The sequence below is a fragment of the Crocuta crocuta genome, unplaced genomic scaffold (genome assembly GCF_008692635.1).
Source record: "Crocuta crocuta isolate KB4526 unplaced genomic scaffold, BGI_CrCroc_1.0 scaffold77, whole genome shotgun sequence".
NCBI lineage: Eukaryota > Metazoa > Chordata > Mammalia > Carnivora > Hyaenidae > Crocuta > Crocuta crocuta.
The window spans coordinates 4,222,805-4,250,157 of record NW_027532172.1 but is presented as its reverse complement, the minus strand read 5'-3'; the positions used below and the strand labels follow the sequence as shown (position 1 = coordinate 4,250,157).

Below are 27,353 nucleotides of genomic sequence, written 5' to 3'. Positions count from 1 at the left end.
GCCACCAAGTCCCACAGTAGTGGCTCTCCTGCTGTGACCTGAGAGTCGCACCCCCTCCTCCTCCCCGCTGCCAGTCTCCCACCTTGGAGGTAAGCCCCTGGACCCTTGGCATGGCTCTAGGGCAGGGGCTCCTGCAGGGGAGGGGGCTNGCCACCAAGTCCCACAGTAGTGGCTCTCCTGCTGTGACCTGAGAGTCGCACCCCCTCCTCCTCCCCGCTGCCAGTCTCCCACCTTGGAGGTAAGCCCCTGGACCCTTGGCATGGCTCTAGGGCAGGGGCTCCTGCAGGTGAGGGGGTTTAGGAGCCCCTCGGGGCGGGGCAGATTGAATGGATGGTAGGAAGGCCACCCACCGGGCCCTAGCCTCTGTGACTGAGGATAGACAGACAGACATCCCTGCCTCCTTTCCCTGGTTGCAGGGCAAGGTCACCTTCCCCAATGGCTTCACCCTGGAGGGCTCTTTCGGCAGCGGGCCAGGAAGAGGGCTGCACACGCAGGGCGTGCTGGACACGGCTGCCCTCCCTCCAGATCCAAGCGGCACCTGTAAGAGGTAAGTGCCTGGCCGCCTGGCCCGCGCATTCCAGAGCCTGACTGGGGTGTGTCTGTGTGTGTCTGTGTTTTCACCCCAAAGGCTCAGGTCAGAAGGGCTTTTCTGTACTTCCTTCTCATTCTTTATTCAGTTCAGAGGGCTCAGGTCACACAGCCCTCAAGTCAGAGACTCTTGGAATCCAGGCCTACGGCATAACTTCATACACCACAAAACCAGACAAAAATATTGTGCATAGGCTCTGCTTCGACTCTGCTTTTTTTTTTTTCTGGGAAGGGTATAAGGCAGTCTGTAAAATAATACAAACAGATAAGAATAACATGGAAAATAAAAGTACGAGTTGGACTTAAGGGAAAGGAAGATACAAATAAGCCTTATAGGGGTTATAACTGAACATGAGCCTCTGAGTTCCCTGGTAGCCAAGGTGAAGAAGGAAACTTGCTAAGTGGACTTATGGCACGGTCCAGGAGTACTTGAGAAGAGGATAGACTTCTTCCCCGTGGGGACAGAGTGCTTCCTTGGAAAGCTGTAGTTCAAGTGCGACTCTTGCCGTGTCCGTCAAGGTGTGGGTCCCAGGCAGCATTTCAGATGTGGGGAGGGAGAATAGTTGATTACTGAACCCTTCATCTTTGCTTGCTTCTTCCCCCTGACGGTAGGGCCTGGGAGTAGACAGCAGGCCCCGGAGGCCTGACCAAGCCTGGGTGGGGTGCACGCCCGTGAGCGTGACACAGGAGCACAGCACTCCACTGCGCCCAGGCAGCCGGACCCCAGGCCCATTGGCCAAGAAAAGACCAGGCTCAGGAAGGACCCGGGTGTGGTGGGAGGGAGATCCTGCCCCTTGGGCTGTTATCTCTTAGGCCAAGACCTTGCTGTCTGGACTTGACCTCCAGCTCTTCGGATCTTTCTGTCTCCTTTCCAGGGCCCTGTGTGTCCCTTTTCCTCTTCTCTCCCGGGGAGTAGAGTCTTTCTGTCCCTCTCTCTGCCTCTCCTTTCTTCTCCGGGAGCCCTGGAGGTCAGCCCTCCCCGTGCACCCCCCGGTTCCTGGGCCCTAACTCTGGGCCAGGTGGGACATCCCCATCTCTCCGAGGGCCCGCACAGGGTCCTGCCCACCACAGCGCCAGTCCCTGCCTCCCACCCTCGGCCACCTCCCTCACAGGCAGCTAGGCGTGGGTGCCTTCCCCGTGGAGAGCCGCTGGCAGGGCGTCTACGGCCCCTTCCGGGACTTCGTTAGCGCCGGCTGCCCCGGGGACTTGCAGGAGGCCCTCTTGGGCTTCCACGTGCAGAACTTGAGGGAGCTTCGCAAGTCCCAGGAGTACCTGTGCTGCGAGAGGTGAGGCGCGCGCCCGCGTGAGTGCCCCCGAGGGGGCGTCCCGAGGGCCGGGTGGGGGGGTCCATGGGGCTCGTGAGTGGGCCGAGGAGGAAGGCTTCCTGGAGGGGGCAGGCCAGGGCCCAGGTGCGGGTAAGAGACGTGTGTGCGTGGGCGGCACCCCCAGGGCCCAGCCCGAGGATCACGCGGGCAGAATGGAAGACACCCTGGACGAGCTGCTGCAGCACCGGGAGCCCGGAGCCCTGCAGCGGTGCCTCAGGAAGGTGAGGGCCCTCGGGCAGGGGGCCTGGGGGGGTGGGGCGCCTTCTCACCGGCCCTGCTGCTGACCTGAGGCGCCAGGCTGTGGACCCTTTCTGCTCAGAGGGCCTCAGTGTTCTCGTCTGTGAAATGGGAGCAGCCTTGGGAGTCTGTGCTCCAGCTCCTGGCCCCGAACACCTTTCTGTTGCCTTTGCACCTGCCAGGCTCTGAGCAACTCTCTGCACCCCCTGGGCCAGCTGCTCCGGACGCTGATGCTGACCTTCCAGGCCACGTACACGGGCATTGGGGCCAACAAGCACCTGCAGGCACTGGCCCAGGAGGAGGTGAAGCAGCATGCCCAGGAGCTCTGGGCCGCCTACAGGTGAGCTTGGTGGCATGTTGGGGACAGCCGCACCCCTGCGGCCCCGGGCAGGCAGGGCTCCATTCTTCCCGGTGTCAGGTGCTCGGCCTAGCACCCTGGGCAGGAACGGTGCCTCTGGACTGAGAAAGAACCAGAGGCTGAGCAATGGAATTATAAGGCAGGGAGATTATAGAAAGGACTTCCTGGAGCCCGAGTCCAAGCCTCGACGGGCCCCGAGCTGACCCCTGACCTCAGGGGGGCTCTCACCCTCTGCTGGCCGAGCCCGAATCTGGACTCAGACCCCATCTAACCTCACAAATGGGGGCCCTAGGTGCTGTAGTTCCTTCTCGTGGGGTCCCAGTGCTGTCAGGCTGACCTGTGCTCCCAGCTTCCTAACTGCAGAGGCTTGGGCGCCTGGGCTCTGGGTCTCGTGCTCCATGGCTCTGGTGGTGGGGGTGGGGACAGAGCCCGCTGCCCTGGCCTTTGGGGACTTGGGTCCTGTGAGAGGTGGCAGCCCTGCCATCCCTCTCGTTGCTTTGCAGGGGTCTGCTGCAGGTGGCCTTACAGCGCAAGGGCCAGGCTCCAGAGGAAGATGAAGATACAGAGACAAGGTGATTGCTCCCGCAGGGCCTGTGGGTGAAGCCAGGCTGAGGTCCAGGGAAGCCTTTGGAGCCTTCTTTGGAGGATGGGGAGAGGGGGGACTTCTGGGGAAATCATGGGGGCTCATGTGATCGACCAAGCATTGTTCATTGACCATGAAGATCAGAATGACCCACAACCTCTGCTCCTTGAGTGACCTGGGAGGTGGCCCCGTCACAATGCAGCAAATGTATCTTTGTTCTGAACGTGCTATCCCAACCTCATCTCTCGGGCGTGCAGAGGGTGAGCAGCTGCCCCAGGCACCGTCCTCCTTGCACTCAGATGGGACACAGTCCCGGCAGGGGCTGAGCCCAAGGTCACGCGGAGTGGGAGTTGCGTCATTAAATCTGTCTCCCTGGCCCCCCTAAGACCAACCCTTCCTGTTCTGCCTTTAGATTTCAGGCCACGAGGTCCTGATCAGGGAGGCCTGTCACTGTACTGCAGGACACGTGGGAAACAGGGCTAGACGTTAGGTAGAACGTTCCCCCTGCCCCGGAGTCCTAGGAAGCCCTGAAAACTGGGCAGCAGAACTGGACTAGCCTGGAATGGCTGCTGAGTGCTTTGCGACAAGTCACTTGTCTGTCCAGGGCCTGGGTTTTACTTTCAGTCAAATGGGGATCAAATCCCACCCCACCTGCCGTTTTGGTTCTGAGTCAAATGAGAGAATCAGAAGGCGAGTGAGTGAGTGACTGAGAGCAGGCTTAGGAAGGGCTTTCTAGACAATGGAGGGGGCAGGAGCACTGTTGGGGGATGACGGGGCTCTATGGGCTTTTGGAGGGACAGCCCAAGCAGAGATCCCTACCCCCTGGGCTCCCGGCCCGCTGGCCCCAACCTGTCTTGGCCCCTTCCACTCAGGGCCCTGCAAGTGCATGGACTGATGCTGCCCCTCATGCTGCCCAGCTTCTACTCGGAGCTCTTTACTCTCTACCTCCTTCTCCACGAGAGAGAGGACAGCCTGTACAGCCAGGGCATTGCCAACCTGAGCCTCTTCCCCGACACCAAGCTGCTCGAGTTCCTGGACGTGCAGAAGTAAGCCTTCCCTCCCTGCTGCGCTTGCTGGGGCGCCGTGGGCAGAGGATGCAAAACGCAGTTCAGGTTGTCTTTAGCGAATAAAGGGGGGTGGTGCTAATTGGCTCACATACCCATGAAGTTCTAGGGTTATGCTGGTGTGGCTGGTATCAGGCGTGGCTGGATCTAGCTGTTTAACCTCGGGGTGAAGGGAAACACCATCTCTTTTGATGCATCCTTGGCTGCCATTGGTGGTGACAGACATGGTAGCAGCCACTCAAGGTTTATACTCTACCAGCTCAATCCCAGCACGGTGCCCCAGGAAGCTGGTGTCCCCTTCCCAACAGCTCCAGCAGGGCCCCTGACCTCCCTCACTGGCTTGGCTTGGGTCTTGAGCCTGCCCCTAAGTGCCGGCTGTGGCCAGCCTGCCTCAATATCTGTCACTGGAGCTGGGGCAGCGTGTCCTGCTCCCAGCAGTGGGGCTGAGAGTGGGGGAGGGGAGATCCCCAAGGGAAACCCAGGACTGTTCTGGGAGCAGGTCCCTTCTACCCTCAGTGCCCCTTCCGGTCCATTGATGCTGCAAGTGACCGCCTGCCCGAGGGAGGGCACGGCCCTCTTCTCCCACGCCTGGTCTCCCTTGTCACAGCGCCATGTTTCCCACCCACCGCCTCCGAAATCATTTCCCCTTTTGTTGTGAATGTCTCCTGCATCTACCTAGTAGACCAGCCCAGAGACCTGGTTACCAACAGCTTCCCAAGTTCCCCTCACTCCTAATGCCTCCTGCTGCCTCTGTGCTGCCTCCTCCATGCTGGCCTCCCTGCTCCATTGCCTCCCTAAGTCCCTGCCCTGTGCTGCATTGCATGGTCCCCACAGCCCTCCCTGTTCACCAGCCTGCATTGGCTCACCGAACCTCCAGAACAGTCTTCTGCTGTCATTCTCTGGCCACACCCAGGGCTTTCCTCGTCGGGTTCCTTGGCCTGCAGCGCTGCCTCTCACCCCTACCCAAGTTCTGGGGGGCCGTCTTCTCCAGGGGTCTGGCCCAGACTCCCCTTGCCTTGGGCTCCATGCATGCAGTCCAGGGTGCCATTGTGGACCCCTTTCCCTCGCTCAGCCCTGCTAGGCGACACGGTGTACAGGGAGCGAGCCCTCTGACCTCAGACCCTGCCCCTCCTCCGGGCAGAGGCTCAATGTCACACTTGTTTCATTTCAGGCACCTGTGGCCCCTCAAGGACCTCACACTGACAACCAATCAGGTGAGAAGGTGGGTCCGCTAGCTGCCCCAGGTCGGGGGGAAGCCTGAACCCTGAACCGGGGCCCCAGTTTGCTCAGACTTCTGAGCAGCCCTCTGCCTCCCGGCTGCACAGGAGCCGTGGGAGCGCAGAGATGGGCGAGGGGGTGACACAGGCCTTTCTGTGTCGTACTCCTCTCCCATGTGGGCGGGGCTGCAGCCACCGGCACTGTGAACAGGGGCACACACAGGGTCCACCTCTTTTACTGGCCATGCGGCCATGCGCAGGGTGCTTATCTCTGTGCCTCAGTTTCCTCGTGGGTGCGAGCACTCCCTGCTGCAGTATTGGTGTTACCTCACGAGAGTGGCAGGAGAGGGACGTGGCCCGTACGCATGGGGCGGTGGCCCTCAAGTGCATGCTCTGGAGACCTGTTAGGAAGGCCTTCTTGGACCCACTCGGAGAGCAGACCTGGGCTTTGTGTTTCAACAAGCCCTTGGGTTCCAGAGTCACAGACACAGGCACCTAGCAGCGGACGGCACCCGGTGACTATCAGCGATTGGAGTCATTATCTTTGTCCGTTTTGGTCCCCCCGACCTCCTGGAGACCATTATTCCACTTTACAGTTGGGTAAACTGAGGCTCACGGTGGAGTTGTGACTTACCCTGGGTCACTAGACCCTCCGGGTGAGGCTGTGCTGGAGCCAGTGATGAGGAACGGTGGGCGGCAAGGGCTCCAGCCCCGGGAGGGCGGGAGGGACAGAGCTAAGGGGCAGGGGGACTGGGGCCTCATCCAGCCTGCCCTTCCCTCCCCTTCCACGCAGAGGCTCTCCCTGGTCAGGGACAAGTGCTTCCTGTCTGCCACTGAGTGTCTGCAGAAGATCATGTGAGTCTGCACCCTGGGGAGTATGAGGGGGTGAGAGGCGGGAGCGCTGGGGGTCCTGGTGGGGATCGAGCTGGGGGGCCTGGATCTGGAGCCTGCCACCCGCTGCAGCACCACGGTGGACCCCCGGGAGAAGCTGGAGGTGCTGGAGAGGACGTACGGGGAAATCGAGGCCACTGTGTCGCGGGTGCTGGGCCAGGAGCACAAGCTGCCCATGGATGACCTGCTGCCACTGCTCATCTACGTGGTGTCCCGTGCCCGGTGAGCCCCAGCCAGGCCGGGAGCTGGGGGTGGGGGTGGGGTGGCCGGAGGGTGATCCCTTCCCACACTGCCTGGCCCCAGCCAGGACACACGCTGAAGTCTTGAACATCAGGGTTCAAGACCACAGCTTTTCTTGGTACCAAGTGGGAGGCAGAGGCGAGAGAGGCCCACCTTGGGTCCTGTGGGTGCCGGCAGCAGAGCGGGGACCACCTCCTGGTGTCCAGCCACGCAGGCCATGGCTCCTTCCCCAGCCGCTTGGTGCCTGTCCCTGATGAGCCCCCTTCTCCCTCTCACTGTGGGGGTGGATGCCTTCCAGAATTCAGCACCTGGGAGCCGAGATCCACCTGATCCGTGACATGATGGACCCCATCCACACGGGAGGCCTGTATGACTTCTTGCTCACGGCCCTGGAGGTGAGGGACAGGGATGGTGGACGGAGGCAGAAATACCCTGGCCGGTGGGGCAGACAGGACGCCACTGGGGGGATGAACCCAGATTCGCTGCTCATGTGTGCTTCTGTGGGGCGGTCCTGCCCTGCCCTTGTCAGAGGGGCTGGGGGAGGGCCCATAGTTCATCCCAGCCCTGGGGCCCCGGGGCCCCGGGCACGGTCCAGGCTGCGTCCCTGAGCGTAACACAGAGGGAGGCCTCACTTCCTTGCAGACTGTGACTGGGGGCTGAGCTGGGGACATGGTGCTCCGGGCCCAGGAGGCGGCGGCACCTGGCGTGGGGCTGGGAGCCGGCCCCCCTCAGCCTCGCCTTTTTCCCACCAGTCCTGCTACGAGCACATCCAGAAGGAGGACATGAGGCTGCACCGCTTTCCTAGCCGCTGGGATTCCAGAGGGCTCTGGTAGCCCGGCCCCTCTGAGACCCACCGCAGAGCTGAGAGGGGCCGCCATGGTCCGGCCTGGCCCCCGTGTCGCCGGCAGACAGAGGACAGGATGGGCCCCTGGAGGGGGTTCCTGGAGGAGACAAGCAATTAGCTTCTTCCGGGAAGAGGCTGCTGCTGCCTGGAGCCGGCCAAGGATGGGGGTGACAGGCATGGACCCCGAGCCAGTGGCTCCCCCACCTCCGCACCCTGCCCCCAGGTCAGTCCCAGATGACCTTGGCCTGCAGCGGATCACAGGCATTTATGCCGCCTGAGCCTTGCTCCCCGTACAGAGCCTCTCGGGGCCTCAGTGGACTAGATGGTCCATGACGGGCCTTCCGCCCATCTTGCTGGATGCTGGGGTCCTTCTGGAAGTTTGACTTTGGTGTGCTGGGCTGAAGGGCTCGCATCATTGTCAGTGCTGTTCCCTGTCCCCTCTCCGGGTCAGAGGCTCCATGTTGCTAATGACCCTTCTGTTCATGAGGCCTTCTGTCCACAAATGGTCTCCTAGGGACCTGCCTAGGAGACTGACTCTGCCCGGGGACTGAGCTGGTGTCGGGCTGGGCAAATCCCCGGTCTTCCCTGACCTGCTGGGTGGCCGCTGGCAAGGCCCTGAGAACCACAGGCCTGCAGCCCACGGGCCCCTGTGCAGGGGACCAGCAGCGGCACGCGGCCATCTGTACCTGTCCAGGCTCGGGACCCTGCAGGGGCAGAGGGCGGCCGGCAGGGGGGCCCTCAGGGGCCTTTGGGAGGGGAGCGGAGGAGTTTGTTCCCACGGTGGTTCCCATGTGGGGCTGAAAGACACAGGACCTAGGTCTTGGGGCAGCCTCACCCCTGCCTGGCTTCGGTTTCTTCTCCCTACCTCGAGGGCCTTTGACCAGGTGCCCTGCAGGGCCTCCCTCTGTGACAATGGGCCAGGTGACAGTTCTGAAGAGGTCCAGGGGCGAAGCATGGGGAGAGGGTAGATTTATGCAGGGATGTAGCCCTGGAGGGCGAGCTGGGCCCAGCTGCCACAGCCACCCTGCCACCATGCCCTGGATTGTGAGCAACTCAGGTCACCGTCCCCGCGTATGCTTTCTGTAAGTGAGCACTGGCCTCGAGGCCTGTGAGGGAGGCTCTCAGAAAGCCCAGTCCCGCCTGAGCCCCAGGCTGAAGCCCCCCAGGAGCCTCAGGATGGGGGCTGGCAGTGGCTGGGGGCACCCCCAGACCCTCACATGATGGAGGGCAGGAAGAGTGAGGATATCTGGAGGTGTGGGCATTTGCGCTTACCCGGGACCGTGGCAACCCACTGCTGCTTTCTCTCAATGGTGATCAGGTGATCAGCTCCTTCTCGTCCCTCCACAAGTGAGAACAGACTTGCCTCAGGCGACCCTGAGTTGGTAGGATGCCACAGCCTCACCCCAGAGGCTGCCCCTCAAACCCCCAATCCCCCACACCCCTGGCCTCAGTCAGGATCCAAGAACTCGCTCTGTAGTTCCGATTCAGCAGGACCCCTGCACCCACCTTGTGGCGGCCTTGCCCAGCACCAGCTGAGCTGGAGACCCTGGACAGGGACGGGAGAGGCTGAGGGCCGCCATGCTGGGGCAGCCCCACACAAAACCCGAGACAGGGGGGACATTGCCAGCTGAGGTCAGTGCTGCATTTACAGAAGAGACACCTGGAACCGGGTGCCTCAGGGAGGCTGATGGAGACAGGTCACCTGCAGGGACCCTAGCAAGGACCTCTCCCGGCTGCTGCTGGAGCCCCTTTGGCTGCAAGCTCCTACGTCTTGGGAGGTCAGGTTGGCCACCAGGGCCTCCAGCACGTTGGTGACAGCAGCCTGGTGAGCCGAGCTCGGGCCCTGTCTGCCCTCCGTCTCTCTGGTCCCCATCTCATTTTCCAGGATGAGGGTTCTCCTTTCAGCACTGATGGTGAAGGAGAAGGTGGAAGAATTCATTACAGCTGATCCCAAGCAGGACCTCATGATCACCTGGGCTGGAGAGCTGAGAGCCCAAGGGGGCAATGTTCCTTGACACCTGCGGGTGGCTTTCTGACAGGCTGCACGGGGCCACACCAGCCCTGCCCCGAGGGGCCTGGATTTGGGGCTGAGAGACACCCCAGAGATTAACCGGCCGATGTGTCTGAGTCGCACAGCCTGACCACCCCCTTCACGTCCACTGCAGCCCTGGCCCCAGAGACCCGCCTTTGCCCCACCCTCGACTGCAGCCCTGGCCCCACGTGCAGCCTCTCTACCCCAGCTTCCTGCACCCGCAGTTCCCTCCTGCCCGCCTGCTCTCCAGCTCCTGTCCCTTGTTCGGCGCCCCACGCGTGCCCTCCTCCAATCCACTGGGTCCCCGGCTGCTCCATCCTCACAGGCGCGGCTCACGCGAGGCCCTTGTGTCCTAAGGAAGGAGCCCTGCCCCTCTCCAGGGCCCGCTCCCTGGCCCCGTCGTGTTCCCGGCGCGTGACAGCGGGTGCCTGCTCCTCAGCCCCGATCTCCAGGCACAGCAGTGCCCACCACCCCTCCCTGGGCTGGCTGCGATGGCAGCGGGCGCCGCGGGTGGAAACAGGTTGACTCGGGAAAGGTTGGACCCTGAAGGGCCCCAGACCCCGGGGCAGGTCCGCGTGGCGGGGGCGGCATCTGTGAAAACAGCAGCCCCGCAGGTGTGGCCAGCACAGGCAGGGGCTCACGTGGAATGGAGGCCTGGCCACACTCAGGCCAGGAGCCGCCAGGACACTGACGCCAAAGCCTCTGAGAAAGGAAGGAAAAGACAGAGCCCTCTGTGTCCAGGGCTCAAGTTCGTCTCACGGGGGCACCATGCCCAGCAGCGACATGGCCAGTCCAGCAGGGCGGCTCCAGACACTCATCGGTTGCTTGCCCACGGCAGGAAATGCCACGTGGGGGCCAGGTTACACCTGTTGGGCAGCTGTGGTTGGTGCAGATCGCTGTCCTCCTGAAGGGGGTCAGGGCACTGCCTCCCTCCCCCAGTCAGCAGGCAGGCCCCACCCGGGGCCTCTTGGGTGTGAGCCCTCTTCCCTGCCTGGGTCACAGTCTGGAACATGGCACACAGGGCCCCAGCCCTCTTCAGGTGCGGAGGGCCAGCTGTCCTCCCAGAAAGGCACCGATGGCAGAGAGAAGAGGAAGCTGGAGAAGCCGAGTCCACAGCTGGAGCAGGGGAGCTGGTGGTAGCTAGGCGGGTGCAAGCTCTGATGAGGCCTCTATTCTGATCACCCCAAGGGTGCTGGGAGCCAGGACACAGCCCAGACAAACCCCTGGCCCACGGCGGCCTCGGACAAGGTTGGAGGGAGAGTGCGAGGGGCAGCCAGAGGGGCGCCGGGCTGCTGGAGAAGCCTCAGCAATGCTGAGGGGAGGCCAGCGCTCCCTGAGCGGGGACTGAAGTGAGAGCCACGTGGCCTCAGCTGTCGCCTCTCTCAGAGGGATGGCTGTCCCCTGTGGGACCAGTGAGGGGCGGGGGCTGCCCTCCCATGGGCACTGGGGAAGGGGTAAGTTCAGGGTTAGGGGCAAAGGTCAGTGTTAGGTGTTAGGGTTAAGGTCAGAAGCAGGGTCAGTGTCATAATAGAGTAAGTGTCAAGGTTGGAGCTCAGGTCAAGGTGAGAGTGAGGGTAAATGTCGGGTTCTGGTCAGTTCAGGGTCTTGGTCTAGGCCAGGATTTTACTGGTTGACTTCGTCCAGGGTTGTGTGGATGTGAGCTCTGGCTTTGACTCTTGCTGTGGGTATGAACCAGGGGTGCCAAGGCCTTGGTGTCCCTGTGCCCGTGGCCCGGTCCTTCCCCTCACTGGGTCTTGTTTGCTGTCTGTAAGGACCCTTGCTGTGCAAGACAACTGTTCCGCCATCCAGGGAAGGAGGGGAGAGCAGGCGAGAGGGGAGGCTGGGGCTCTGGCGCCGTGAGGTGTCCCCATGCAGCCACCCCTTCCAGGTGTGGTGCTCGTGCTGCTAGAGAGAAGGGCTTGTTTGCAGAGTGGGGCTGGAGTCACTAAGTACAATGTTCAGGACTCAGGGCTGGGGGCTATGGCCCAGCCCCCACAGCATCCTGTTGCAGTTTTAGACGGAAACACTCACTGAGTGTGGCTGGGGCTCCGAACCAGTGGAAGTAAGACTCGCTGGTTCCCTGAGTGGCCAGTGTCCCAGCTCTCTGCCCCGGGGGAGGAGGGTGGGGAGGGTGGAAAGCAGGGTTTGAAGTGTCCTTTCTATTCTGAATTCACGCCTGAGGCTTGCCTCAACCCTGTCTGATCAGCAAATCAGGTCCCAGGGACAGAGGACAGGAAGAGGCTGTGGAGGGGAGGGGGGTCTAAGGGAGTATTCCGCTGCCCGCCTCACCCCTGGGCCAAGCAGTCCCGGGGCCCTTGCTGGGCAGTGCAGGGTCGGGGGGACACAGAGTTAACCAGAGCGCTTGGAGTACCCTTGGGTGAAGGCTGCTGGTGGCTGGGGACAGATGAGTCCTGCCCCGGATTTTCTCTGGGGACAGTGACACCTTCCCTCCCTCCGCTGGCTGGAAAGGACCTGCAGAGGCTGGTCTGCCCAGGGCAGCATCGAGGCTCTTCCTCTGTGTGTCCTGAGGAACGGGGCGCCCCCAGCTGCTGATCCCACCGGGTGGCGGCCTGGCGCCGGGGTGGTGGCTGTGCCCTGTGCGGGGAGGGCCCTGGGTCTGTGTGTGGGAAGAGGTCAGCAGTCCCCTCTGCCTTACCCAGTCCTCCAACTGTTGCTTCCAGGCCTGCCTTGGGAGGCCAGTGCTCCCCCGTCACCCCCACATCTGCAGTCCTCCGGAGAGGAGCAGTGGTAGAAAAGAGCAAGGGACCAGCAATGCATGTGGGACCTCCCCGAGACCCAGGTCTCAGGGGGCCACTGCTCCATCCAGAGGGATCTTTTACAACCCACTGGCCGGGCTCGGTTTCAGGAACCAAAAGGACATAAGAGGAACCAGGTGCAAACTCAATCAGTGGGGCGCCTGGGTGGCTCCATCGGTTGAGCATCTGACTCTTGATATGAGCTCAGGTCATGATCCCCGGGTCGTGGGATCCAGACCCTGCATTGGGTCCATGCTGGGTGTGGAGCCTGCTTCAGATTCTCCTTCTGCCCCTCTCCCTGACTCACACATGCTCTCTCTTGCTCTCTCTCTCAACAGAAACCCAAAATAGCCCATCAGTTGGTACTAGTTCAATAAATGGTTAAGACAGGCTGTTTACTGGTAGCCTCTGGTCTGTCTCAGACATCAGGGCAGGACCCTCTTAATCACAAGTTCATGCATTTCATTTGGGTGTGGCCAAGATCAGTACCAGGCCCCTGGTGTCCGCAGGGATAAGCACAGGTAACAGCGTCTGAGCTGAGATGAACCCTGTCCTTACACAGCGAACCTGGCCAGTGCCTCCGAGGACAGGGGACATCGGTGATTGGGTGGCTGTTTGTGTCCTGTCCTGTGTGGGGTCCTGCTCGCTGCCAGAGAAAGAGCCCAGAAGGCACCCACAGGCTCTGTGGTCAGCGCAGGAAGGGAGGGCTGTGTCCCACAGGTGACACCGTGGACCTGGACCCCGAGGGATGAATTTGCCAGAGGAGAGGATGGCATGCCTGGCAGAGGGAAAGGCAGGGACGGAGGCCGGGAAGTGGGGAAGGGCCTGGCTGTCCCAGAATGTGGAGAGCTGGGAACTGAGTCAGGGAGAGGTCAGGCAAACCCAAGGTGAGAGAGCCCCCTACAGTGTCCTCTGTCCCCATGATGGTTGTCAAACACCCACCAATTCTTTCTCCCTCTTCCCATTGAGACGCGGAGGAAAACCCCTGCCCTTAAACCATGGCCTTTGCCAATGCGGTGGGACGGAGGCCGTCCGCCGTGTGAGGCTGGGATCCGGAAGCTCAGCGGCCTCTGCTGGTTCTCCTGGACATCTGTGCTGGGAGCATCTCACCGCTGAGAGAGAAGTCTGCCACCCTGAGCGACCACGTAGGGACAGCAGACAGAGAGAGAGGTGGACGCCAGTGGCACCAGCCAGTCTGGGATCCAGCTGTTTGGGTCTCCCAGCCCAGACCCTGAGCATGTGAATGAAAACACTTTCGGGGTGACTGCAGCCCTGGTCCCCAAGCCACAGCTGCCTGGTCTAACCAGTCGGCCACAGACCCGTGAGCAAACCAAACAGCTGCCGGTGTTTCAAGCCACTGTTTGGGGGTGTCTTTGTAATGTGACAACAGGTAAACAGAACAGTCCTTTCTCCATTACCTACTATTCATTTAATTAAAAATACTTTTCTGTGCTTCCTTTGTTAAGAAAAATAAGTTTTTTCCCATTGCATTAGTAGCATCTGACTTAAAAAAATTTTTTTTATGTTAGAAAAAGAGAGAACGTGAGCAAGAGAGAGGGGTAGAAGGAGAGAGAGAGAGAGAGAGAGAGAGAGAAAATCTTAAACAGGCTCCAAGCTGGGTGTGGAGCCCGAGGCGGGGCTTGATCCCACCAGCCTGGGATCATGACCTGAGTTGAAATTAAGAGTCAGATGCTCAACTGACTGAGCCCCCCAGGAGCCCCCTTTATGCTTCCCTTTTAACACTGGAATTTATTAAGAAGGGAAGCTTCGTATCCCTATGTACATGGAAGTCGATCATCAATGAAGATAAACGGAAGGCAATTGTATAAAGCAACACAGGAGACAGAACTGGGTGTTTAGCTTCTAGGTAGATACCGTTGCCTTTGCCCGGGAGGGGGGCTGAGTGCCGCTGGCGGCTTCCCACCCTTGCAGAACCGGTTTGCAGAGCCCCCTTGCAAACTCCACCACCAGCTGAGATGCACCCCTTTCTCAGAGTTCTGAGTTCCTGCCCATCTCCCAAAGCTTCTGTGTTTTAATGTTTTTAGCCTCTTTCCTTCCTTCCTCCAGCCTTAGGGATTGGGGCTGATCTCTATAATTGTTTGAGAACTCTTGTTTTGCCTTTTCAGTTCTTCAGTTGCTGGGTGTGGTAGGCAGAATCATTGTCCCCCAAGGATATCCATGACCTAATCCCCAGAGCCTTGAATAAGTCACCTTACATGGCACAAAGGATGCTGTAGATGTGATTAAGTTAAGGGCTGTGAGATGGGGAGACTATCCTGGGTTATCTGGGTGGGCCCCATCTTCACCACAAGGGTCCTTAAAAGTGGAAGTTGGGGGGTGCCTGGGTGGCTCAGTTAAGCGTCCGACTTCGGCTCAGGCCATGATCTTCTGGTTCATGAGTTCGAGCCCCGCGTCGGGCTCTGTGCTGACAGCTCAGAGCCTGGAGCCTGCTTCAGATTGCGTCTCCCTCGCTCTCTCTGCCTCTCCCCCACTCACGTGCATGTGTGCGCGCGTGCACGTGCTCGCTCTCGCTCAAAAAAAGAATAAACATTAAAAAATTAAAAAAAAAAAAGGAAGTTGGAAGTAGAAGGAAATCAGAGGGAGTTGTGATTAGGAGGAGTGGCCCTAGAGACAGGGAGCAGGACTGAAAAGCCTGTAGAGGCTGCAAGAGGCAAAGAAATGGATTCAGCCCCATAGAGCTGCCAGAAAGGAGCACAGCCCAGTGACAGCTGTGTCGGATTTCTAACCTTTGGAACTGAAAGATAATGAATGTGTGCTGTTTTTAGCCACTAAATTTGTGACAATTTGCTGGAGCAGCAAAAGAAAACACATCCACTGGTTAACACTATATGAAATTCTCTGTTCGTCCTTTAACAGGTAATCATCCTCCCTGGGACCTCTTGCAGGGTGTTCTTATCAAGGCTGGGAAGAAAATAATAAGGTAGCACTTGGGGACAAAGAGGCAGCCTTGTAGCTCTGCACTGGAGGCCAAGACAGAAAGAATCTCCATGGCTGTGTCAACCTCCCCCTCGGTGTCGTGATGGACAAGGAGGAAGGTGACCCAGACATTTCAGGGCACCAGCATGCTTGAACTTGGCTTCATTGAAAGTGTCAGGAAGACCCCTGGCCAGGAAAGCCTCAGCGAAGCTCCCCAGAGCCAAGGATCCTAGATATCCTCGGACACCGTAGAAGGCAGTGACAGAGCCCTTACTGCATCCAATGAAGATGTTGTGTATAGGTGCATAGTGTGTGTTCATTTCAACGAAAGGAGGAAGGGGAGGTTCCCAACTAGATTTCACAGATAGTGGCTTGGATCAAGGCACATATGGGAATGATAGGTGCTCTTGATAACAACCCTGCCTCTTCCTTTTCCTTGGCACAAGTCATGAAAGCCAAAGCCACCGTGATGACTTCAGCCCAGACAGTGGAAGTAGCCTCAGCAAACACAAATGCAAACATTGTCTGTTGAAGTGTGCAGGTGCTTTTGTTGGGAGGGCTGATGGAGAAGAAAGGACAGGGGAAACACAAGAAAAGGGAGGTGAGCAGGATGTAGCTGAGAGTTGGTTGTTGACCTTGACCAAGGGAAAGTCTTGGTGCTTCACAAAGACCATGAGGACCGCAGCCAGGGGGATAGAGAAGCAGAGATCTGTGGGGAGAGCCATCTCCACGGGGTCTTGATAAACCAGGAAAGTCACTGTCTTTGGGAGGTGGCGGTCTTGATTTGGTTTTGAGTCGCAATGGGATGTTATGATATTTGTCCCTGATTCTAGTTGATCAGGGACCAGTTGATCAACTAGTGATCAGTGATACTTTCTTGGCTCCAGAAGACATTCAGGGCAGCCTCAGCTCATTGGCCGGGTTGGTCTGGATGATGGACTCTCCCTAGACTTCCTCCTTCCAAGCAAAGATGGAGTCTGCAGTGGCTACGGCATTCCACCAAGCCTGGGTTAATCCCTTGGGCCCAAACAGTCAGTACAGAAACTCAAGGAGAGAGCAGCCTGGCTTTCTAAGGGAGGAATCCCTGATGGTTGATGGAACTTGTTCCCCTGGGTTGCACCCAGGATCCCTGAGGTCATGGCTGTGGTCAGTACCACAGATTGGCATCTCCCTGCAGCTTGTGAAGTCCTGTTCACAGTTGGCATAGTTAAATGTTGTATTAATCAAACCAAATGAATCTGGCTAGGCTCTGTCAGTCAGATGATTCGGGTCAAGAATGATTTCTAAATCCTGTGTGAGAGTCTTTCCAGAAAACGAACCCAGCTTTCTCCTCTGTGGGTTTTACTTTTCTTAGTTTTGTTCTCTTCTCTGCTTTCTTCACTATCTGTTCCTCTTCTTGTCTCAAGTTCTTGTCTCCAAGAGAGTCTTCTGGGGATGGTAGGATCTGAATGTGGCCGCTGTCATGAATCTGGGGGCATGGACCACCCATCCCTAAACCTCTCATGGTATAAATGTACAGTTATGTTTACTTGTTAACTACAGGCAGAGGAACTGCTGAGCACCTGGAGGTGGGAAGGTTGTGGGAAGTTTCTAGAAGCACCACACCCTTGTAATGCCCTTTACTTTATAGGCCAAATGGAAACATTGGACAATTATGAAACACTGAAAGCATCCTGGTCAGGAAGTGGTCTTGTAGAAGGGGGACGTCTCTGAAGCTTGACAACTAACGTTAGCCAGTTTGATATTGACTAACTCAGACGAGCTGGGCTAGCTGTGTACTGAGAGCAAGAGGAAGTAAGCCTCAGTGACATCAGCCCTGCTTTGAATGGGGTTTTGTATGTGGGAGTTTCTCCTAAAGCAGTGTGCTTGTGCTACACGCAAACACTCCATTCATTCATCCAACACATGAGTTTTGTGTCTCATAACATGTTGTGAGTGTTGTTCCAGCCTCTAGGGCTGTACCGGATACCAAGGCAGCCCAAGTTCTGCCTTCACATTTTAGCCTCCGAGCCCCCCTGAGGTGCGTCCTGGCCCTTCCTGGCCCTGCGCTAACTTTATCTGCCCTTTCCCCACAGCCAGACCATGTAGCTGGACCCTCCCTTCAAGGTCTTCTCCTATTGCATTTCTCAAGTTTTCCCAAAGCTGCCCTCCAGCCCCAGCAGGTGCTTTATCCCGGTGGCCCTTTCAGACATCAGAGACAGGAAGCCGTGCCTGCTCATCCCCCGGGAGTCAAGTTTCCCAAAGGGCAACAATTAGGACGTTTCAGACCTCTGGGAAGATGCCATGCCAATGGGACAGAATGAAGCCAATGGGCTTCAAGGCCTGAGTCATCCTCTAAGGCTCTTTTTTGACCTTGAACAAATGAATCTTATGTTATACTTCTGTTATTTTCCAAGAACTAAACCAGGTTCTATAGAAGTGTGTTTTTTTAGGGGCGTCTGGGTAGCCTAATCAGTTAAGCGTCTGACTCTTGATTTCAGCTCAGGTCATGATCTCACAGTTCATGGGTTCAAGCCCCGACTTAGCCTCTGCGCTGACAGTGTGAGGCCTGCTTGGGTTTCTTTCTCTCTCCCTCTCTCTGCCCCTCCCGTGCTCATGCTTGCTCTTTCTCTCTCTCTGTCTCCAAAATAAATAAACATAAAAATTTTATTTTTCTGGAAGAGAATTCCAGTAGAGCTTTTAAAATGTTGTGTTATATCCATACAAGTGGACGTGAACATTTGACTTTATGTATCAGTCCTATGAGAATAATTTCATTCTGCTTGTATTTATGTGCCTTACCAAAAAAAGGATTTAAAACATTTGTAAGCAAAACATACCAATCAATAAAAATCTCTTCAGTACAGATTCAGCCTGGGAAGAGGATAGAGCCCCAACAAGTCAGCAAATCTTGGGTATTACTAAAGATAGACATCTCTTTTTTAAAAATATTTTTTAATGTTTATGTATTTTTGAGAGAGAGACATAGAGAGACAGAACAGGAGCAGGGGAGAGGCAGAGAGAGAGGAAGACACAGAATCTGAAGCAGGCTCCAGGCTCTGACCTGTCAGCACAGAGCCCAACACGGGGCTTGAACTCACAAACTGTGAGATCGTGACTGAGTTGAAGTCTGACACTTAACTGACTGAGCCACCCAGGTGCCCCGAGGCATCTCTTTTTGATACTCAGGAACAGGACTTTTATAAACAGGTTCACTTGACAGCACACCCCTAATCAAACCCTCTCCATGGAAATGGGGTCTCCAAATACAAAATTCTTCTTTCCACTCATCATCCCCTTGGGCGTGAATTCGTCGTTCTCTCTGATAGCTCACACACACTGGAGACCAGCATGCAACCGGCCAAGATTTGTGCCAAGTCTCCACCCCCCATTTAGAAGCCCAGACAGACATCAAAACAGATAGGCTCTGAGATACCCATTTTTTAGTCTCTAAACAGTGTCCTGAGGAGGTAATGTTCTAGACTGTCTGGGCAGTGACTTGGAAATAGAATTCCTTCTCCATATTACACTCCATTTTATTTTTTATTTTATTTTATTTTATTTTATTTTATTTTATTTTATTTTATTTTATTTTATTTTATTTTATATGATTTTTGTAATGTTTAAGAGAGAGAGCAGGGGAGGGGCAGAGAGAGAGGGGGACACAGAATTTGAAGCAGATTCCAGGCTCTGAACTGTCAGCACAGAGCCCGAAGCGGGGCTTGAAGCCACAAACAGTGAACACTTCATTTTAAAAGTACTACTTCCACCAAGTTTCTTGAGTGACTTTCTACGACCCATCAGGCCAGCTCCCATGCACCTCTCCTGAGTAAGCCATTGCTCATGGAAATGAGGCAGCAACTGCCTGGAGGAGGGGAAGACAGGGGACTCTGAACCTCTCTCATAAATTAAACAGTATAAAGATGATACGTTTCAACTGCTTTAAAATTACTGTCCCCCTTGAATGAGGGCATAGTGGCTCAGTTCTAAACCTTGTAAACTTTCGGAGGAAGAATTGACATCTTAAAGGTACATCTGTGAATTTGTGAGAAGTGGGGGGAGGAAGGTTAAGAGAAGGGAGGGAGTGGGGGTGACTGGGTTTTGGGGTGAGTATCTGGGCAGGTGGGGCACTTGTTACAGAGAGAATGAGATTGGGGTTTGGTGGAAGTTGGGGGTGGGGATGGAGAAGCTTTCTGGAAAAACCTTCTCAGAATTAAAAAATGCTTTGATCTTAAAAGTCTAAATGCAGGGGCCGACTTCAAGCGCACTCACTGGAAAGTCTTTGGTAACTCTGAAAATGATCATTCATAGAAGCTTAGCGACCTGTTCAGTTGTTTACCCTCTCACTGTCACTGTCGGTTTGCCTAGCTTAACGTACCACGTGTCAGGTACTGTACTTGACTCATGAAGAACTGTATCTGCAGATAAGGAAACTGATTCTGAGGTCTTGGATGACTAAGGTCACCTAGTTAGAGATATGTACAGCACATTCTCTTCCTGTGTATTTATATTATATAAAAAGTTAGCCCAATACAGAAGGTGCTTTCTGGCTTCAAAACTAGGAGCACTAGCTCCCTGGTCCTTGTGAAATATCTGCCACCCAGAATCTTCTGATCACCAGGTCCTTTCTCCTGGGGGTGAACAGTACTATGTATTTGCTGAGAAAAGCGAATTTGAGGGAGATATCTTTTTAAAATTTTTTTAAATGTTTATTTATTTGAGAGAGAGAGAGAGAAACAGAGACAGAGTGCAAGCGAGATAGGGGCAGAGAGGGGGGAGACACAGAATTTGAAGCAGGCTCCAGGCTCTGAGCTATCAACACAGAGCCCGATGCAGGACTCAAACTCACAAGCCACAAGATCATGACCTGAGCTGAAGTCGGACACTTAACCAACTGAGCCACCAAGGCTCCCAGAGATGTCTTTGAAAAGCTCTTGGAGTCCTCTTGGAATAGATTTATGGTGACCATATTTCTTCACCAAAAATGTTGACACAGGATCTGATACTGGTAGCACATTGGAAGTTAGGATTGCTCTGGAGAGCCCAGCTTATTCGGTTCCCCTTGAGATGGAACGAGGAGGGGTTTGTCTACAGAATTTAGTCCTCAGGATGAGCGGACTCTGGGCGACCTCCTCCCAGGAACTATCCCTTCATACCAGATGTCTTAGACTGACACTTTCCCCTTGAGCTGTAAAGTGGTGTTCCAGAATATTGCCCAAAGCCTGGGGCCTCATATTCCGGCTGAGATCACAGGGGATTGTGGGAGGCCCTGCTTCTAAAGAATGGCCTTGACCTTCGTGGGGACACCTGAGTGGCTCAGTTGGTTGAATATAGACTTCAGCTCAGGTCATGATCTCATGGTTTGTGAGTTCGAGCCCCACATTGGGCTCTGTGCTGACAGCTCAGAGCCTGGAGCCCGCTTCGGATTCTGTGTCTCCCTCTCTCTCTCTGTTCCTCTCCTGCTTGCTCTCTCTGTCTCTCAAAAATAAATAAACATTAAAAAACAACTTTAAAAACCAAAGAGCAGCCTTCCTTCCTGACCAACACCCTGAAATCCCTGTTAATCTATATTATTTGTGACTTTGTGAGCAGGAGAAATCAGCTTAAAAGCTTAAAAGAAAGGAATTCATTCCATGAACCCGGCCGTACCTCCTGGAACCAGGGGCCAGAAAGCAGCCAGACTCCTCGAAAGGACCAGCGCCGGGGTGGAAAGCTGCCCAGAAGCCTGGAAGGCACTTTTCCCCTCGCGTGCTCTTTCTCCAGGCCTCTGCTTCCCTCCAGTTCCCTAGAGGTTATACTTCTCTGCTTTCTAGTCATAGCAGTGGCCCCAAAACTGTCAGATTCCCAAGCCTGGAAGAGAATGGATTCTTTCTTGGTCACATCCCACCTTCTGGGGGATTGTCTGCCGGGTCTGTCCTGTGCTGTGTCCCGAACCCAAGTCCAGTCAGGGCTGGGGGGGTTCAAACATGGCCGCTGTGGAGGCCACACAGCCCAAGGGTTTAGTCCTGGGCAGAGTCCGCTCAGGACAATGAGGGTGGGAGTGAGACTGGGCCCCAGCAAGGAGGTCTGTGGAGCTCCTGTGGGTGCTTGCCATTTGGTCACAGTCCCCTGGGATCTGTGGGGACTGTCATTATTTTATACTCAGACATTTTCCACTTTTTATTTTAGAAACTACTCCTTCTCCATTCCATGCAGGCCTGATAGAAATCACCCAGTACTTGTCCCTTCGTGATTGGCTTATTTTACTCAGTACAATGTCCTGTAGGTTTATTCATGTTGTAGCAGGTGTCTGATACTCATTCCTTCTTAAGGCTGGATAATATTCCATTGTTTGGATGCACCACATTTTGCTTAATTCATTCATCCGTTGATGGACACTTGAGTTGGCTCCACCTTTTGGCTCTTGGGGATAAGGCTGTTAGGAACGTGGGTATACAAAGATCCCTTCAAGATCCTGTTTTCAATTCTTTTGGGTATATATGCAGAGGTGGGATTACTGGATCATATGGTAATTCTAGATTTAATTTTTTTGAAGAACTACCATACTGTGTTCCATAGCAACATCAAGCACCATCTTACATTCCCTCTAATAGTGCACAAGTGTTTCAATTTCTCCACATCTGCACCAACACATTTTATTTTCTGTGTTTTTTTCTCTTGGGGTATAGCGGCCATCCTATGAGTGTGAGGCGGTATCTCATTTGTGGTTTTATTTTGTACTTCCCTAATGGTTAGTGATGTTGAGCATTTTTACATGTACTTATTGGCCCTTTGTGTATCTTTGGAGATGGCTATTGAGTTTCCACTTGAATATGCCTATTCTCATCCATTGCCCATTTTTGAACTGGGTTGTTTATTTTTTGTTGTTGAATTATGGGAGTTTGTATATCCTGGATATTAACCCTTCATCACATGTATGATTTAAAACATTTTCTCCTGTTCCATGGGTTGCCCTTCACTCTGCTGATTGTGTCCTTGGATGTAAACAAAGTTTTAGCATTTGTTGTAGGGCAATTTATCTATTTGTCTTCTGTTGTCTGTGCTTTTACAGTAATATCTAAGAATCATTGCCAAATCCAACATCACAAAGCTTCCCCCCTATGTTTCCTCTAATAGTTTTGTAGTTTCAGCCCTTATGTTTAGGTCTTTGATCTATTTTGAGTTAATTTTTGTAAAAGTTTATTTATTTTGAGAGAGCACAGCACAAGACTGGGGTGGAGGGCGGAGAGAGAATCCCAAGCAGGCTCCACACTGTCAGTACAGCGCCCGATGAGGGACTCAGACTCCCAAACCGTGAGATCATGACCTGAGCCTAAACCAAGAGTTGGACGCTTAGCCAACTGAGCCACCCAGGTGCCTCAAGTTAATTTTCGTATATGGTGTGAGGTAAGGGTCCAACTTCATTCTTTTGTGTGAGGAGATCTAGTTCTACCAGCATCGTTTGTTGAAAAGACTGTCCTTTCTCCCACTGAATGGTCTTGGCACTCTTGTAAAAAACCATTTGACTACATCTGTCAAATGAGCTTATTTCTGGGCTCTCTGTCCTATTCCTTTGGCCTATATATCTGACTTTATGCCAATATCACCTGTTTTGATTACTTTTGCTTTGTAAAAAGTTTTGAAATCAGGAAGTATGAGTCCTCCAACTTTATTCTTCTTTTTCAAGATGGTTTTGGTTATTTGAAATTCTTTGAGATGCCAGCCATATGAATTTTAGGATGGATTTTTCTATATCTATAAAAATGCCATTGGGAGTTTTATAGGATTGCACTGATTATGTAGTTTGGTTTGGGTGGTACCAACATCTTAACAATACTGAGACTTCCAGCCTATGAACACAGAAGGTCTCTCCATTAATTTGTGTTTTCTTTGCTTTCTTTTAGCAATGTTTTATAGTTTTCAGTCTCTCATCTCTGTGGTTAAGCTAGTTTTTAAGTATTTTTGTCTTTTTGATGCAACTGCAGATGAAATTGTTTTCATAATCTTTTTCAGACAGTTCATTATTTGTATACTAGAAATGCAACTGATTTTTGTGTGTTGATTTTTTAAATGTTTATTTATTTTGAAAGAGAGAGAGAGAGAGAGAGAGAGAGAGAGAGAATCCCAAGCAGGTTCTGCACTGACAGAACCATGAGATCATGACCTGAGCCAAAATCAAGGTCAGATGCCACCCAGAAGCCCCTGCATGTTGATTTTGTATTCTGCAACTTTTCTGATTTCCTTTATTAGTGGTTCTAACAGTTTCATTTGTGTGTGTTTGTGGAATCTTTAAGGTTATCTATATGTGAGCTCATGTCATCTGTGGACAGAGATAAGTCTTTCATTTCTTTTTCTTGCCTAATTGCTCTGGCTAGATGTGGTACTATGTTGAATAGAAGTGGTGAAGGCAGACATCGTCTCCTTTTGGAACTCCACCCACAGTGACACAAAGTTTAGATCTTTTGTTATGGTCCCACAGGTCTTAAGACTATGTTCCTTTTTCTAAAAAAAAAATTACTGGAGGGGGGTGCCTGAGTGGCTCAGTTGGTTAGTGTCTGACTTTGGTTCAGGTCACGATCTCACTGTTGGTGAGTCCCGAGCACTGCATCAGGCCATCTGCTGTCAGCACGGAGCCTGCTTTGGATCCTCTGTCCCCCTCTCTCTCTGCCCCTCCCCCATTCTCTCTCTTTCCCTCTCTGTCTCAAAAATAAATAAACATTTAAAAAACTTGAAAAAAAAAAGAAAAATTACTGGGGCATCTTGCTGACTCAGTCAGTAGGGAGTGTGACTCTTGATCTCAGAGTGGTGAGTTTGAGTCCCATGTTGGGCATAGAGATCACTTAAAAAGAAAAAACGAGAAAATGATTTTCTCCTTGTTCAAGTTAGATCATTTTATTAGCTATCTGCACGCTTGCTGGCCCTTTCCTCTGTATTTTCCACTCTGCTGCTGCCCTCGACCAGGGTTATTTTTGTCGTTTGCGGACTTTGTTATCGTATCTTTAATGTCTAAAATTTCCAGTTGGTTCCTCTTCATCTTTTTTTCATGTCTTTGCTGAGATGTTTTTACTTCTCCCATTTGCTTACAGAGAGCTTGTGATTGCTTGTTGGAGCATTTATATAACTGCTTCAAAATCCTCGTCAGATAATTCCAACATCTGTGTTGTCTCTGTGCTGGTATTTGTGGATTATCCTTTCTTATTTGAGTTGAGATTTTCTTGGCTCTTGTCATGAGTCGTTTTGGATGGTATCCTGGGCATGTGGAGTAGAAGGTTACGAGACTCTTCCCTTTTTACATATCTGTTTCAGCAGGCACTTCATCTATTTATATTAATAACGCATGTCCTGGCCCACTTTTGTGGGCTATGTTTTAAATGTCAATTACTTTTCAAAGCCTTTGCCATGCTCTTGTGGTCTGTGCTTGTGTGTTACCCAGAGGCCGGTCCGAAACCCCGGGCAGGATTCCACACCATAGCTGAGCTCTCAAAGCTTTCGCTGTGTTGATCCTGGTCAGTTTTATAAATGGGATGCATCCAGGACTTGATACTCTGATTTAAAACATCCCGTTCTGCTATGGATTTGTGTCCTCTCCCCTTCCCCCCCGCAACCAAATGCACACGTTGACGCCCTAAGCCCTGATGTGCTGATGTTGGGGGATGGGGCCTTTGGGAGGTAATTAGATTTGGGTGAGGTCAGGGGAGTGAGGCCCTGGTGACAGGATTACTGTCCTCGTAAGAAGAATCCCCAGAGAGCGTTCCCCTTCGTCCTCTGCCGTGTGAGAACACAGTGACAAGGTGGCAATCTGTAAGGCAGGAGAGAGCCCTCACCAGAAACAACGCGGGCACTTTGATGGTGGACGCCCCCCCTCCTCGGGTTCTGTGAGACGGCCCTCCTGGTTCCTGCCCCTTTCCTCCCCAGTCCCCACAGCCAGGGTGCTGAGGTCTTGGCATAGGACTTCTTGCTTCTCAGAAGGCATCTGCAGAAGTTCCTGGTTGGGCTTTCCCCCCTCCCCCATCTCCCCCATCTTTTGTTGCGAGGTGACCCTCCAGAACCAAGGTGTTGTGGCACTCCCCTGCCGACCCCCTTCAGTGGCTTCCCCGTGACCTTAGGAAAAGCTCCAAGTCTCCCAGCCAGCAAGGCCGTGGGCGCTGATTTCTGCAAACTCAGCTCTCACTACCCTTCTCCTCACCCCTAGTCGAACTCTGCTACAAGTCACCTGGGACCCACCATCCCTGAACTTCACGTTCACCTGGGTCATGTATACTTCACTAGTCTGTTTTTTTCTTTCAACAATTAAGAAAAATTTTTTTTTAATGTTTTATTTATTTCTAGGAGAGAGAGAGAGAGAGAGAGACAGCATGAGCAGGGGAGGGTCAGAGAGAGAGGGAGTCACAAACTCTGAAACAGTCTCTGGGCTCTGAGCGGGCAGTCAGCACAGAGCCCGACGCGGGGCTCAAACTCACGAACCGCGAGATCATGACCTAAGCAAAAGTCGGACGCTTAACCAACTAAGCCACCCAGGCGCCCCTCTTTCAACAATTTTTTTAATGCTTATTTATTTTTTGAGAGAGAGATAGAATGTGAGCAGGGGAGGGGCCGAGAGAGAAGGAGACACAGAATCTGAAGCAGGCTCCAGGCTCTGAGCTGTCAGCACAGAGCCCGACATGGGGCTCAAACTCACAAACTGTGAGATTATGACCTGAGCCGAAGTAGGACACTTAACTGACTGAGTCACCCAGATGCCCCTTAACTAGCCTGTTAAGAAGCCCTGCTTAGGGGCACTTGTGTGGCTTAGTCTGCTAAGCGGCCAACTCTTGATTTTGGCTCAGGGCTTGATCTCTCAGTTCATGAGTTCGAGCCCCATGTCAGGCCCTGCACTGACATGGTGGAGCCTGCTCGGGATTCTCTCTCTTCCCCGCTTGCTCTCTTTCTCAGAATAAGTAAATAAACTTTAAAAAAGAAATAAAAGAAGTCCTCCCTAGATCAGAAGAATGGGGACCCTGGAGAGTGGGCACCTTTGCCTGGCATGGCTCCCAGGGTGCAAGTCCCCTACACTCCATGGCCTTGACTTTTCTGCCATCTTGGTCAAACTGTAGCCTCCAGGGCCAGCACTTCTGGGTTTCTACACTGTATTCTGGTTGTCCAGCACTGTGCTGGACACGTCCTGCCTCACCTTCATTTCCTGCTTCACTCCCCTGCATTTAGACCCCATTGCAGTTCATGAGAACGGCTTTGCTCCTGAGAGCCTCTCCCCTGTAAGCCCTGACTTCTCTTCTTCCTCTACTTAATTCCTATTTTCCTCCTACCCAACAAAAATTCCTCTTTCTCTCATGAACCCAGCTGGAATCCGTAGTTTATTTGTCAAAATGAATCGCATATTGAATGAGGCACCGTAGAGGGAGGAAGGGCTCTGAGCTCTGTTTTCTGGATCATGTGGTTATGGGACCTGGGCAAATACTCCCCCAACACTGCTTAAATCCTGGTGGCTCCCATTGCCATGGTGAGCTTCTGGGCTCCTTGGGGATGTGGACAGAAGCACCTTCTGGCACATGAGGGTCCTTCGAGGATGCAAGTACCATACTTGCTCTGTCCAGAATTGTCCCTGCCTTGCCCTCAGTGTGGCCTGGTAACACTGTGCCTCCAGCCTTCAGATACTTTACAACCCGGTCTCTCGGAGCCCTTGCTCTGGCTGGAAACTGTTGCCAAGGTCCAGTTGCAGTCTGTGCTTCCGGAAGCAGCAACGCTATTCCGGGGACCTGGGAGACTGCCAGGGAGTGATTGTGACATTTCAAATGTATATTGGCAAACACTTCGTTGGGGTGGCCAGACCCACCTTAGCCAGAGAGCAAACCAGTGCATGCGTGTGGAGATGTAAAAGAAAGCAATGAGGGTCGTCTGGCTGGCTCAGCTGAAGAAGCGTGTGACTCTTAATCTTGGGGTTGTGAGTTTGAGCCCCACATTGGTTGTAGAGCTCACTTAGAAAATATAAAAAAATAGTAACAAATAAAATAAGGCAATGAAACACAGGGCGTGCACGTCCGTGGTGGCCAGGCGACCAAGTTTTATTACAATTATCTTGATCTTATCGAACGGTTCAGTAAGCCAATTGAATTCACATGCAGGAGAAACAACATTGGATCAATTTCTGGGCAAACCTTATCTTTATGACTATTTGCAATATTGATCTTCCTGCAGATGGGTACACGTCTCATAAAAAGATAACAAGAGAAAGGATCCCATGAAACTGTTTCTGGGAGAGAGGCGGAACGGCACTGCTGGGCGATGTTTATAAAATGTGACCAGGAAGATTCGCACCTTGCGTGGGC

General features: G+C 53.8%; 1 protein-coding gene across 1 annotated transcript in view; it reads left to right on the top strand.

Annotated features, from left to right (window-relative positions):
• Positions 1 to 14,463, top strand: part of ALS2CL (ALS2 C-terminal like) — a 29,393-nt gene extending 14,930 nt beyond the window's left edge. Inside the window, 11 exon segments of the mRNA XM_077777144.1 lie at positions 417 to 547; positions 1,701 to 1,874; positions 2,038 to 2,134; positions 2,333 to 2,490; positions 3,012 to 3,080; positions 3,964 to 4,137; positions 5,327 to 5,369; positions 6,166 to 6,227; positions 6,336 to 6,485; positions 6,802 to 6,898; positions 7,256 to 14,463. Of these exon segments, the coding sequence (XP_077633270.1) occupies positions 417 to 547; positions 1,701 to 1,874; positions 2,038 to 2,134; positions 2,333 to 2,490; positions 3,012 to 3,080; positions 3,964 to 4,137; positions 5,327 to 5,369; positions 6,166 to 6,227; positions 6,336 to 6,485; positions 6,802 to 6,898; positions 7,256 to 7,336 (1,236 nt within the window). The 3' untranslated portion in view covers positions 7,337 to 14,463.
• Positions 14,464 to 27,353: the final 12,890 nt, after the last annotated feature.